Here is a 13,641-nt window from a genome sequence, read left to right as displayed (position 1 = left end):
CATTGGCTGTATTGGACCCTTTGTTGAATAAAATGAGGACAATATTCTATATGGACAGAATAACATGCATTAGGAAATAATACCAGAAAGTAACATAGTTTCCACTCCCTGTAAAACCTGCAACATAACCTGAGAAAAGATGTGTTTTATCACAGTAATATCTGCAGCAGATGGTGTTCTAACAACAGCAGGACCAACGGGAAGCAGGTGCTCACCTTGAGCGAGAATTGGGAAATTCGTGTATATGATTTTGCGTGTTGTTTGTTTCACTTGTAAACAGGCCTTCAAGTCACGGCAGGTGTCTTGAACCTGGGACTTTCTGAAACTGGGGTAAATATGTGTGATCGGTTCCCCTATTGTTTTCTGTCCATGAAGGAGAATGTTTATCACTGAGAATGTAGCCAGAGCTGAGTAATCTCGGAAACTCCAATTTACGTTTCTGCTATGACACCTGTCTTAAAGAGTTCTAAGCCAAACAGGGATTCTTCTCCTTACCTGAGCACGGCTTAAATAATTCACGGGAGTGAATTTCCCTAAATGCACCCAAACCGCCTACTTAAATAACTCAGCCACAGAAATTTAAGTGTGGTCATTTCAATCTCTGGCTAAAGAAAACCTATTTAATTTTTTTACGTTTTATATGGCTTGGGTTGTTGAAAATATGCCCAGGATACAGCTCCCTAAGGGAATTTTTAGAGGTGGACCCTGAATGCCGTCCTACCACACGGGAGAGACAATGACTCACTCCTTCTCTGCCTTTCCCACCCAGCAGCAGCGCCAGAGAGCACCCTGCTGGCTCACTCCCGCCTTTTATTTCTGGGTCAGTGTTTGGGTGTCAGTTAATATCAGTTCATATTCAACCCCAAGGGAGCTTAGAGAGCAAGGTCAAGAAGGGCTTGCAGAGAAGCCCACATTTATGTGCATATGCTTAAGCCTCTGTTTATTTAGCACCTGCCGGCTCCCAGCAATGCCCTTCTTACTTGTGCTTTGTACCCTCCTGAAGCTCTGGAGGGCTCTGGTCATGCCCTTCTCACTTCAGCAGGTACAGGCCAAGGACCGGCAGCCCAATTCGTGGTGAGCCAGAAGCAGCTCTGGCAGAAGTCGCTCAGCTCAGGGGAACAAGCTGACGCAGTGGTTCAGAGCTGGCACCGGTGGCCGTACCTGAATAACCAAGGCCAGGTCTTGACTTTATCTCCCCAGCTTGCCCTAATAGCAGGGGGAGGGGTGGCTCAGCGGGTCCACTAGTTAGAAGTCCTGGGCCCCTAGGACATGTGGCATGTAATATGTGTGCACGGAAAATACTTGTCGTTGTGAGAACATGAATGCAAAAAGAGTAAAGAGTGATAGGTATAGAAGTAGGTATATTAGACAATCTTAGAGGATAAAGGATCTTGGAAATTATACTCTAGGAACACTTGGAGGTTTTCAGGCGGGTTTTGCATTTCAGAACACTTTGGTGATGGATATGTGGGAAATGCATTTCAGGGAGAATAAAATAATTATTATTTTGGTACAGGTGAGAGATAAGAGAGGACTCTTGGCAGTGGAAGTCAGAATGCATAGAAAGGTCCTGATTCAAAAGAGATTTAGACCAGGAAATCTTGAGGGATTTAGTGATTTATTAGATGATACGATTGAGAACAAGATAGAAGTATGCATGCCTCTCAGTTTCCAGATTTAGTGCCCAACCACTTGGGAACTGCTTAGTCTGCTCATTCAGTCACGTCATAAACTTCATGGGCCCCAAGACTACTCAGGCTGAATAGCAGCCTCACCTTTTGTCCTTCCCATCTCACCATCTCATCATTGTTATGTCCTGGATGTATCTCTCTTTGTATTCATAACTTCAGGATTGTCTAATGTGCAAAATGTAGACACATGTTCATCATCACCTCTTAAAAGGTATTTTCAAAAACTATTATGCAGTTAAGATGTACAAGGCACCATTTATTCCACTAGTTGTGGGAAGTAAAAAAGATAAACTCGATGTATCTTCTGCTTCCTGGGTCACTCTACTTAGGAAACAGCCTCATACATAGATCACTATATTCACGTGTCATATATTTTATTATAAAATCTTGAACAACAGGCTCTTGGGGTGGATGGAGAAAGATTTTAATTGTGGTGTGTGAACAGAATGGAGGACTATATCACATGGGACCGTAATCTACAATTCTGTACTCTAAAGCATACTGTAAAGTGGCAGAATTGGACAAAGAACCAATTCTATGGGTAGATAGTCCATTAAGCGATGTGCTTGACCCACAAGTCACAAGTGTTCACCAGCCTCACGGTTTTTGAGCCACAGCTTGTGTTTGGATGGACAGTACAGAGCCCTGAGCCTACGCAGGTTCTAGGCATCCCTGATGGGCATACGGATTCTAAAATGGGTGTGTAATTGGGACTGAACTCTCAGAGATCAGCCATGGGATTTGCATTCCCACAATGGACAGGATTAGGAGGTGCAATTTTTGGAGACTTTATGAAACATGTAAGATGTTATAAAAAGAAAATGTCTTAAAGGATGGGAAGAAAGGGCTTGTTAAACAGAATGGAGAAGAGGAGCTAGAAAGATGAAAATAACCACAGCCTTGACTCAGAATACTTTGGCCTGAGGCAGCCTCCCTGAGCAGCCTGATACCAAAAGCTGTCAACCTGAGACTTTTGTATGGAGACTCACAGAGTTAAATTACCAGTGGACGTGAAATGACGAAATGTTGGAATTGATGGAATTCTATATGGCCATGGAACTAGAGCCTTATATGTCTCAACATGCATGCAATGTATTTGATCTTCCCAGTGAATCATGGGCCTTGGGACAAAAGAAAAAAAAAAGAGTTAAGAGGAGGAAAGGTAGAAGGATGCTAACCTGAGCTACTTCTAGGTACCACCTGGGCTCTGGGGCTGGCATGTTACATAAAGCCTTCTCCTGACACTCATGAATTGTGTCACTGTCACCATGTTACCCATGAAGAAATGGAATCACAGAGTTAAAAAATAACTGGATCAAGATAACACTGCTAACTACTCAAGACTGGCCAACACACAACTATGTTTGTTTCAGTATGTCATACTCCACTCTGGGTGAGGGGGAAAGTAAAACTTGTTTTGTCCCCTGTGAAAAAGAATATCCAGTTAGTTAATTTTTGAGGGACAAGACACAGAAATGTATTAGCCTCATTTAATGTTCTTGTTAAGGGTTTAGAAAGAATAAGAATCTAAACTAACATTTGACAGTATTCAAGGGCTCTGCATTGCCTCAGAGAAAGGAACCCCCAGCATTATGTAGAATAAAATACACAAGCCTGGTAAGAAGTGACATTTAGCAGATATTTATATACTTTATGAAGGACGGTTACGTGGAAACCTGCCACAGGTCACATTCAGAATTTCTGCTCCTGTATTGTTACAAGGTTTTACTGTCAGTAAGATTCAGAGAATTTACCTTAAAAGGTGACATAATGACTCAGACACAATAAGCAATGCGCCTCAAACGGGTGATTTGGCTTCACCAAAATCATTACAAGAGTTTTGGAATCACTTGGTTTACTTTTTGCCTCTAATTTTATATCTTATACATGTAAAATATAAGATTCTGGGCCCCTTAAAATATTTTTAAGCATTTTGTACAGCAGACGTGTGTTTTGTGACTTAAGCAAGGGAGCCAACACATGTAGTAAGAAGTGACATGACACACAGGTCTTTTAATTTGTGTTAAAAAAATAAAGTGCATCCCAATGTAATGTGGCAGGCAAAATAAGAAGTTACAAACATGATTTGACATTATTCTGGGAAGATGACTTTTCCCTCTAACTAAATTCTTCCTTTCATCATGAAAATTTTATTTTAACTATCTTGGATAGTTTCTGTTTATAAATACCTTTTAAAATATTTTAAATATTATCGTTTTCCCCTGTAATATATTAACAACAACTTATGAGTCAGATTCTTAATTATGCACTATGCTATTGTATTAATTGCGAAAAGCTGGCTATTATGAACAGTGTGCCCCAGCAAAAAATGTCCCCAGGTGCTGTGTGTGTTGCATTGTATCTACTCTTTATAGTTTATGCTTCGTTTCTCCCCACCTTTACCTTACCAATTGTGGCTTCTTACTGAGCCCTCATCAGTATGTCTGAATTCTCAGCGTCTGGTTTAGAGCAAGAAAGGAGATAATAAGGGTGCCGCAGAAGTTTAAAATACGATGTTCAGAGAGAGGGGTTATCCTTTGAGTGACGTGAGTGAGGGTTAGTGCCTGGACTTTCTGACCTTTGTTTTTACTGGTTTGGAATCTTCATTTCCAGCGGTGTCACTTTATACCTAAACGTTTTGAAATTTACTTCTTTATAATTATACTTCTTACAGTTCTATAAACCAGTGAATTACATATATTTTAGAATTATGGAAAGCATGAATTTTTAAAAATTGATTCACCTGTAGCTACTTCTTGCCTCTGTTCTTCAGAAATAATATGCATATGCCCTTTCTCTGTCCTATAACTTTCTTCTGCTATAAAAAGACACTCTTGTATTTAATAATTATTAACGACCTACAGCCCATATTGTTTTCTTATTAAATAGATAGGTCAGAGGTGCTACATCTTATCTTTCTTTCTTTTTTAAAAAATTTATTTATCTTTATTTTTGGCTGTGATGGGTCTTCGTTGCTGCTCGTGGGCTTTTCTCTAGTTGCAGCGAGCAGGGGCTGCTCTTCCTTGCGGTGCACGGGCTTCTCATTGTGGTGGCTTCTCTTGTTGTGGAGCACGGGCTCTAGGCGCACAGGCTTCAGTAGTTGTGGCTCGTGGGCTCAGTAGTTGTGGCTCATGGGCTCTAGAGCACAGGCTCAGCAGTTGTGGCACACGGGCTTAGTTGCTCCGTGGCATGTGGGATCTTCCCGGACCAGGGCTCCAACCCGTGTCCCCTGCATTGGCAGGCGGATTGCTAACCGCTGACCCATGAGGGAAGCCCTTATTTTTCATTCTTGATCTGGGGCTTAGAAAGTAAGTCCTTATATATTTCTTGTCCGTATTGTAACTAATAAGGGAAATGGAGTCCTTTCCCTTGCCCACTAATGTTTCGTTTAACCGTTCTGTTTTTTTCCTCATATTAAAGGCTTATGAAATAGAATCAGTGCTAAGAAACCAATTCAGGTGCATGCGAAAGTCTGTGACCCCTGTGCTCATTCACTGCCACAGCAGCCCCCGTCGTTTTACAAATAAGGAAACTGAGGCACGTAGGGGTGCTCATGACTTTAGTTAGTAGCACAGCTGAACTTAAACCCAGGTAGTCTGGCTCCAAAGTTCTTATCTTAGAAAAATGATCTGCAATTCAGATAAAAAGCACCAAGCCAACAATGGGTGCTTAGGCTGGTCTGAGTAGACTCAAAATTAGGTTTCTGTGTGTAAGTCAGCCAAAGAAGAAGAAACATAGTTACTTTTTATTTTTAAAATGTCAACTTATTAAGTGTTAATACTTAATATGGAGTAAACATTCGTAACACTTGGGGCAAGATTTAGAGAAATACAAGCACTTTTGCTACAACTTGGCACTTTCCCTGCCTAATGACAAACGACTGTGAACAAACACGGTGTAATCCAACTTGATCTATGCAGGGTGTAGGCTGTCAATATTTATTAAGCATAAGAATGTCTTCTTATAGCAGAAAAAAGTTACAGGATAGAGAAAGGGCTCTCCTTTTCAAGAACAGAGGCAAGAATTAGCTACAGAGTGATCAGAATTTAAAAAGAAAACAGAAACAAAATTCATGCTATCCACATTTCTAAAATATCACTAACTCATTGGTTATAAGCACCAGGTAGAACCTCATCCTGAGATCTTTTTCTCTTAGCGTCAGATCGACTTGTTGCAGACCCAAAGTTCTAACTTTACATTGAGGATCCACAGCAGTGTTGACATTGAATATGCTTGTCTGTACTTTCAGCTATCTGTTTCCTTGCTTGCTTGTTTGTTTGTTTCTCTCATAAAACCTAACATGAGTCACCTGCTTACTAACTCTGACTAATTTGCAACTTTGCTAATGACTAACTTGCAATTCTAACTTCCACCTTCTTTTGAAAGCGTACAGGAGTAGTAATAATAATATTAACTTACAGAAAAACCACTGCTATACTTTGTTGACATCCACTGCCTATGACTGCGAATGAAAGCTCCACTGGGTACAGATGGTATATCATGTTCATTGCTGTCTGACCAGCACACACAGTGCAGTATTGAGCACGTACCAGGTGCTCAGTAAGCACTTCCTGAGTGAATGAATGAATGCATGAATGGTTTCCGTTCAGATGTTTCTCATCTGGATCCCTTTTGTCTCCCCTGAGTTGATAATTGAAAGGAGACTACGACTGATTTAAAGAATAAACTTTGCAGACATCCTGCTGTTTAATAACTTCATTTTGTAAAATCACCTAATATAATAACTGGTTTATATTAGGTTATTATTGGCTTAATAATCGTAATAATCTATGAATAACTACCCCAAAAGGCTGATAGGAAGAGGATATTGATAACTAGTCCATGACTAGTAAGAAGGATGAATAAGAATTTATTAGGGAAATTAAATCAAAAAGAACATTCCAGACTGAGCTTCGCTGTGTCCAAGACTGGCCAAGATGAAGACTATATAACCTTATCTTCAGTAGCAACACAACTCCACAACTCAGAAAACTGGCCACAGACCAGTTCATAACTTAAGGTCATGCGCAAGGAATGTGTAAAATTGAGGGGTGCAGAGTAATGATGCAATTATCCTAACACAAATCTTTTAAATTAACATTTGCTATTAGTTGATGTTAGGTATTAAAAAATGTTAACAATTAAACTGGAATCTCTGCTTCTTCAATAGGGTTAAAATATTAACAAGATGTGGAATGGATTGAAGAGGGAACAGTAATTGTACTCCTAATGTTAGCAAAGCAGGAAAGAAATCTCTTGTACACATTATTTTTAAAAGCTTCCAAGAGAAAAGCAAACCCAGGTCCCTCTTTCATAGTATTTACACTGAAAAGTGCAGAATCTGAAATGTTTCCTTTAAAAATGATTATTGAATTTTTAAAAAATTTATCAAAATAAATGTGATGAAGCATATTTGCTGAAGTACAAACCAAGCCATGCTTTTCATTTAGAACAATGGGAAAATCCAAATAACAAAAGAGCACAATTTCAAATCTTCTACCAGTTCATATACTTTTATGCTATAGCAGTGATTTGTATTACTCTTTCAATGTCATGCAAAAGGGTTAAGGAAAAAAATATAGAGTATTTACACAGTTCATTATCATCTTTCCTCTCTTACTTTTTCTTTTCTTTTCTTTCAGTTCCACCTTTTATCCAACCTTTTGAGTTTCCAAGATTCTCCATTGGACAGCGGGTCTTCATCCCGTGTGTTGTGGTCTCAGGGGACCTACCCATCACCATCACCTGGCAGAAGGACGGCCGGCCAATCCCAGCGAGCCTCGGGGTGACCATTGACAACATTGACTTCACGAGCTCCTTAAGGATTTCCAACCTCTCCCTGATGCACAATGGGAATTACACCTGCATAGCCCGCAATGAGGCAGCAGCTGTGGAGCACCAAAGCCAACTAATTGTGAGAGGTGAGGAGACACTTAGGATGCATGGCACCTATGCAGTCAGATTCAACATAACCAGAATTCATAAGAATTCCCTGTCATCCCGTTCAAACACACACACACACACACAGCTGTAGAAGCCAACTATGAACTCCCCTAAACTCCAAGCCAAGGTGTATTTACCTAAAATGTGAAGTTTCAGAAAATTAGCAGAGAAGAAATGTGTGAATGAGATGTGGCGACCATGGGATTTAATTCTTGAAATAAGGCTTCCCTGCATTAACCCAGTGACTTGTGAGGCCCAAAATCCATGAGCTCATGCTGTGTTGTATTTATTTTATGTAGCACTTTTTATATTATCATCTAGATTGATGGCTTTTAAAAATATTTGCCAAAGCCATATGTCACAGTTTTTCTGAAGTCAAAAAATAGTAGATTTTTATATTTTTTTATTTTAGTTTTAGAAATGTGGTTTTCTTTGTTCCTCCCTTCTGTTGAGCATTAAATGTCTATCTTGGAAGGATATTGAAACATTTACTAAATTAAGCAAAGTGTGACAATATTTATGAAAAAAAACTAAAATAAGATGGTTTAACTTGTAGAAAACTTTGCCAGGGCTCTCAATGCACCTAAAATGTAAGCAACAGTCTTATTTCAAATCTCTTTGCAAGTCAGCAAATTCCCATCAAGGTTCACACTTGCCACCTTCAAAATGAGGAGCTAGTGTTCTCCAGTGTCTGTTGAGCATGGATGTTCTGTGATTTTATGGTTCTCCTAGAGTTGTAGGTGTTCATCTACCAGTAGAATATTCATCCACATTGCAAAAGTAACTGTATGAAATTAAATATTTACATTAATGTTGATTGTTTGCATTTTAAAGTCCTTGAACACAGGGCTCTCACTGTAATTGTCAGGAGGGGATGATTTCCATTACCTGCAAGACAGTCAATAGATGTAAGCAGACTCTTTCTTGAGCAATAGGTTCCCATGTCCTTCCTCAGTCCTTACAACTTGTCCACATGACCCCTCTCCTTCCTTTCTTGTTGAGGAGTAATGCTCATTCTGTCTACTTGCCAACAAAATAAAGTGGGGCATACTTAGAATTCATATGAAGGCACCAACTTTGTATCTGTGAAAAAGATTTTCCCTGAGTGAGTAAGAAAATCTACCTTCAGTTAGATACAAAACAAAGGTACAAATGGCCTTATGCTAATAAAATTGGGATACATGAAATGTTTTTCCCCATTTTTGAAGATGTATAAAAATGGGAGCCAATCTAGTACTGCTTCCCAAGTGTTTTCTTATAAGGAGAACTGACTCTTACTATCATTTGTGAAGGGCAAAGCAGTGAGTACATTAGCCTGTCTCCGATATAATCTGCTCTGAAGGATCCAGGTCAGAGAACAGAAATGTTACATAAAAATGTACATGAGTGTTCTGTGAACCACTTGTCTTCACAGGAAATGCAACCAGACTTTTTTGACCAAGGCAAAGGTCAGATGACCTGGAATTGAGCCTAGCCAATCAGGATAATGTAATGGATCACAATCTGATTAGTATCTCTGTGTGGTTGTTTTTTAAATATGTTAAATAAGGTTCTGTGAAATTAACATTAAGTCACTAGTTAGGTGATATAGCCCCGAGAAAGGAAATGTGCTTCACAAGCAGGTCAGTAGCTGGAGAAATAGTCAAGGACAAGGTAATGTGCGTGGGCAGTGGTTCACAATCCAGGCTTCACCATAAAATCTCCTGGGAGATTTAACAAAACACTGATGACCGTTTTCTGGTCCTAACTAAGCCCAACTAAATCATTATCTCTGGGAGTATATCCATCCCCCAGATCTCTGGGGCATTATCCTTTTTTTTTTTTTTTTTCCAATTCAGAATCACCTGTTAGTGGTTCTAGAATTGTGTCACACATTAAAATTATGTGGGGAGATTTAAAAAATTCCTGATGTCCAGGTTGAAGTCCAATTAAATAACCAGCATTGGACGTGGGACCCAGGCCCCAGGAATTTGTAAAATCCCTGAGTTGATTCTAATAGGCAGCCAAGTTTAAGTCCAAGCACCCTGGGTAATTTGAATATGCAGCTATTTTAGAAGTCTGGAGTTTTTTATCTAAATGCAAAGAGGGGCCATTGGTGACTTTAACTAGGCTAGTGGCATGGCCTAATTTATGTTTTTAATCATAACACTAGCAGCTGTGGAAAGAATGGATTGGTCCAGAAAGCAAGTAGGTAAGAAGCTATTTCAGAAGTCGAGGCAAGATAAAAAGCGCCTTGAGTCAAGGTGGTCACAGTCAAGGTAATGAGAAGCAGACAAATTTGCAATATGTTTTGGAGACAAATCAAACAAAGCATGTATATATAGTGAATGTTGCAAAGAGAGAGAAAGAGGGATTGTTAAATGAAGTACGTATTTTGCCTAATAAGGTAAATGAAAGTGTCTTCTACAGAAGTGGAGAAGATACAAGGAATAGCAGTTGTCACAAGGGAAAGAATGATGTGGGAGAAACAAGAAGGTCTAGACTCAAGGCATTCCAAAATTTAAGGTTCCAGAATAAGAGGAGGAATCAGCAAAGGAGACAGGAAGAAGGAGCAGTCAGTGAAATAGGAGGAAATCCAGTGGACTGTGGGGTCCTGAAAGCAAAATAGGAAATAATCAAGAAAGATAGGTGATAAAGTATATCAAATCCCACTGAAAGTAGAAAAAGAGGAGAACCAACAATTGCTCATTGGGTTTTAGGAAGATGGATATTGTTTGTTACCTTGTAGAGTGGCGTGGCTGCAGTGAATCCCTGATTAGTGGGGCTTGAACAAAGAAAGGGAGATGAATGTGTGGGAACTCAGGAAAATACAACTATTTTTGTATTTTCAGGAATGTTGGTATGACAGGAGGCGAGGTGGACATGGGACAAGGGAAGCTTACATGCTGATGGGAATGAGCCAATAGAGAGGAAAAAAGTATGTGGCAGGATAAAGAGATAATTACAGGATCCAAGTTCTTGACTTAGTTAGTTGGGTTCTTTGAACCAGTGGAATGTGTACAAACTAGTATAATAATAATCTCGGTGGGGCTCCAGAAAGTAGAACCAACAGAAATGGTTGGAAATTTCAGTGAGACAGATTTTGAGTCAAGTAACTTAAAAGATAAATATAAAATTCATCAAATGGGGTCATCAGAGAGTAACATGCAGTGGATTTATCCTCCTACCATCAACAATTATAAAACTGGACAAAACTTTATAAAGTAACCATTTTCCAAATACGAAACAGGCAGCACAGGGCTGTGGTCCTAGAGAGGAGAGAAATATATGAGTTAAGCCCCAAATTCACCCCATATTTTTTCTTGGTGCACTTTCCAAACCATGATAGACGGATGCAGAACCCAAATAGATAATGGTGATTTTTATGTTGAAGAAAAACAAAGAACCATTAGAACCATTGAGGTGCTGGATATTGCAGGTCAGAGTACTAGAGAGTGGGGAGCTGTTCAAAGAAAGATTTCTAAAAATCTGTATAGGGCTCCCTTTGGGTCTTTAGCTTAATACTACACTTCACATGCATAGGGCGAGACCCTATGAAATCTAGCAGAGAACAACTTCCAGGAGTATGTGAGATGAATAAAGCTTCCAGCAGTCACATAGTCCTGAGAAACATTGGAGTTCTGATTAGCCAGAGTAGAGAACACACAGGGAATTCAGTTAAAATCTCAGAAGAGGCCACACACTAAGAGAGGCCTAGTCTAGCCCTGGGGTAAGGGCTACTCTAGACCACCCCTAATAAAAAGCCTACAGGTAGCCTTGACAGGATTAAATTTCTTCACTGGTAAATCGACTGTTTGCAAGAATAACATTCAGTGTTCTTAAAAGGAAGACAACAAAATCCAGACTCTCAATATCATAGCATATCTGCAATGCCTTGCACATAATTACTGGCTATGAGAAGAAATAGGAAAATGTGAGCCATAAATAAAAGGAAAAAAAAGAAAAGAAAAGAAACAGCCTAATGGGCATACAGATGTTAGAATTAGCAGACAGGGTTTTAAAGTAGCTATAATAAGCATTTTCAAAAATTCAAATGAAAAGATGTGTGCAATGAGTGAATACATAGGGAATGCAAGAAGAGAAGTATAAAACATTTTTTAAAAAGAACCAAAAGGAAATTCTAGATCTGAAAAGCACAATATCTGAAATGAGAAATTAATTAGATATATTAAGTGGGATCTTGGATACTGCAGAACAAAGGATAACTGAACTTGAAAAGAGGGCATGAGAAAAATATCCAAATTTAGAGAGAGAAAAGACTTAAAATGGCAAACAATGCCTCAGTGAGCTTGAAGTAATGTCAAGGAGTCCAGTATAAATATAGTTAGAGCCTCAGAAAGAAGGGCAGGAAAAGCATAGATCTGCATAGTAATGACTTGAAAATCTTCAAATGTGGTGAAAAATATAAATCTACTGGTCAAAATGATTAACGAAGCTCAAGTAAAATAAGCACAAAGAAAGAACCATGCCATAGCACATCATCGGGTGTCGATTTTACAGAGTTTTGCATAATCTATCAAACTGTACATTTAAAACCTGTGAATATTACTGTATATAAATTGTGCCTCAATTTGTTAAAAATTATGTAGATTTTCTAATATTCAAAATTCTTCAAAAATGAAATAATTTCCTTCACAAAATATTAACTTTCCTGACAATGGAGGAGACATCATTTATCAAAAGCCGAATGATATTTTGAAAGACATTGCATGAAATAGGTGTCACAGGTTAGTGGCTGGCCTCAATAAAGAGTAGTTTCCGGGCTTCCCTGGTGGCACAGTGGTTGAGAGTCCGCCTGCTGATGCAGGGGACACGGGTTCGTGCCCCAGTCCAGGAAGATCCCACATGCCGCAGAACGGCTGGGCCTGTGAGCCGTGGCCACTGAGCCTGCGCGTCCTGAGCCTGTGCTCCACAACAGGAGAGGCCACAACAGTCAGAGGCCCGCATACCGAATAAAAAAAAAAAAAAAAGAGTAGTTTCCCTTCTGGCATTAAGGCTCAATGATTTAAAGTTAAAGGCTCTTATTTGCACTCCTTCCTCACGGGCTGTATCATATTTTATAACACATACAGAAAATATTCTAACTTCAACATGACTTTTAGTAAACATATCTCTTTGTTAATTCTATTTAATGGAATATATAAGGCACATAAGGTACACAACTTTCCTTAGCCCATGCTACAATGGAGATGGGTTTATGATTCATTGAATTAAAATTTAAACCTGGGCCAATTCTTGAGCTCATGTTGCATAGATACCATAATAGATCATCATGCTGATTTCAGAAAATAATCACCTTTAAATAAACCTTAATAAAGTCAAGGCAGCTTTCTCTGGGCCTACTCTTCTTTTAATTACAGTTGGAATGGCAATGGCTAAAATGAATTAATTAGATAAGGGTTACAAGATAACCTTAACTCTCTAATGAAGCTTTCTCTATTTTAAAGTCCTTGTCTGTAGCAATCATTATTTTACTTGCTTTTTTCAAAAACTTAACAGTCCCATGAGTTCAGTATTTTCTTGTGTCTTACTTGTCTGCAAAAGAAAACAAAAAAATCACTAAGCTTTATGTCTTCCAAATATCAATGGATAGACATAAACTTTTACACCCACTCCCAAGTGACTGCATTTGCTCTGTCCTTCATTGCTTCATCTTTCCCTTATTGCATCATGAAGCAACAAAGGACTTAGCACATACTCCTAACTGCCAGTCCTTGGGGTAGAGTCACTGGGATGATGAAAGCTCATTTCCTCCCATTGAGAACTCCTGCTCCAGTGGGAATGAGGCAGATTCCAGAAGGGAAGGAGAAATCCTGAAGGATTGGAAAATATAGCAAGTAGTTAAGAGGAGAGGAAGGAAGACATCGTGTTCCTGGAAGAAGGTCTGTTACTTGCAATGGCAGGAGGGCTTGACAGGGCAGATACATCTGTGTCTGGGGGAATGGTGTGCAAAATGGCAAAATGAAGAAGGGTGAGACTTGAGAGCTAAGTCTGGTCCACATCTTGA

General features: G+C 39.2%; 1 protein-coding gene across 2 annotated transcripts in view; it reads left to right on the top strand.

Annotated features, from left to right (window-relative positions):
* DSCAM (DS cell adhesion molecule) overlaps positions 1–13,641 on the top strand; it is a gene marked incomplete at both ends in the record, with an annotated part of 750,319 nt that overhangs the window by 451,416 nt on the left and 285,262 nt on the right. For both annotated transcript variants that reach the window (XM_079923135.1, XM_079923136.1), the window contains one exon: positions 7,334–7,612. In XM_079923135.1, coding sequence (XP_079779261.1) covers positions 7,334–7,612 — 279 coding nt within the window. The remainder of the gene's footprint in view (positions 1–7,333; positions 7,613–13,641) is intronic.

The sequence above is a fragment of the Stenella coeruleoalba genome, assembly GCF_951394435.1.
Source record: "Stenella coeruleoalba genome assembly, chromosome: 5".
Classification (NCBI taxonomy): domain Eukaryota; kingdom Metazoa; phylum Chordata; class Mammalia; order Artiodactyla; family Delphinidae; genus Stenella; species Stenella coeruleoalba.
The sequence above is the reverse complement of the archived record's forward strand: the minus strand, read 5'-3'. Positions and strand labels throughout refer to the sequence as shown.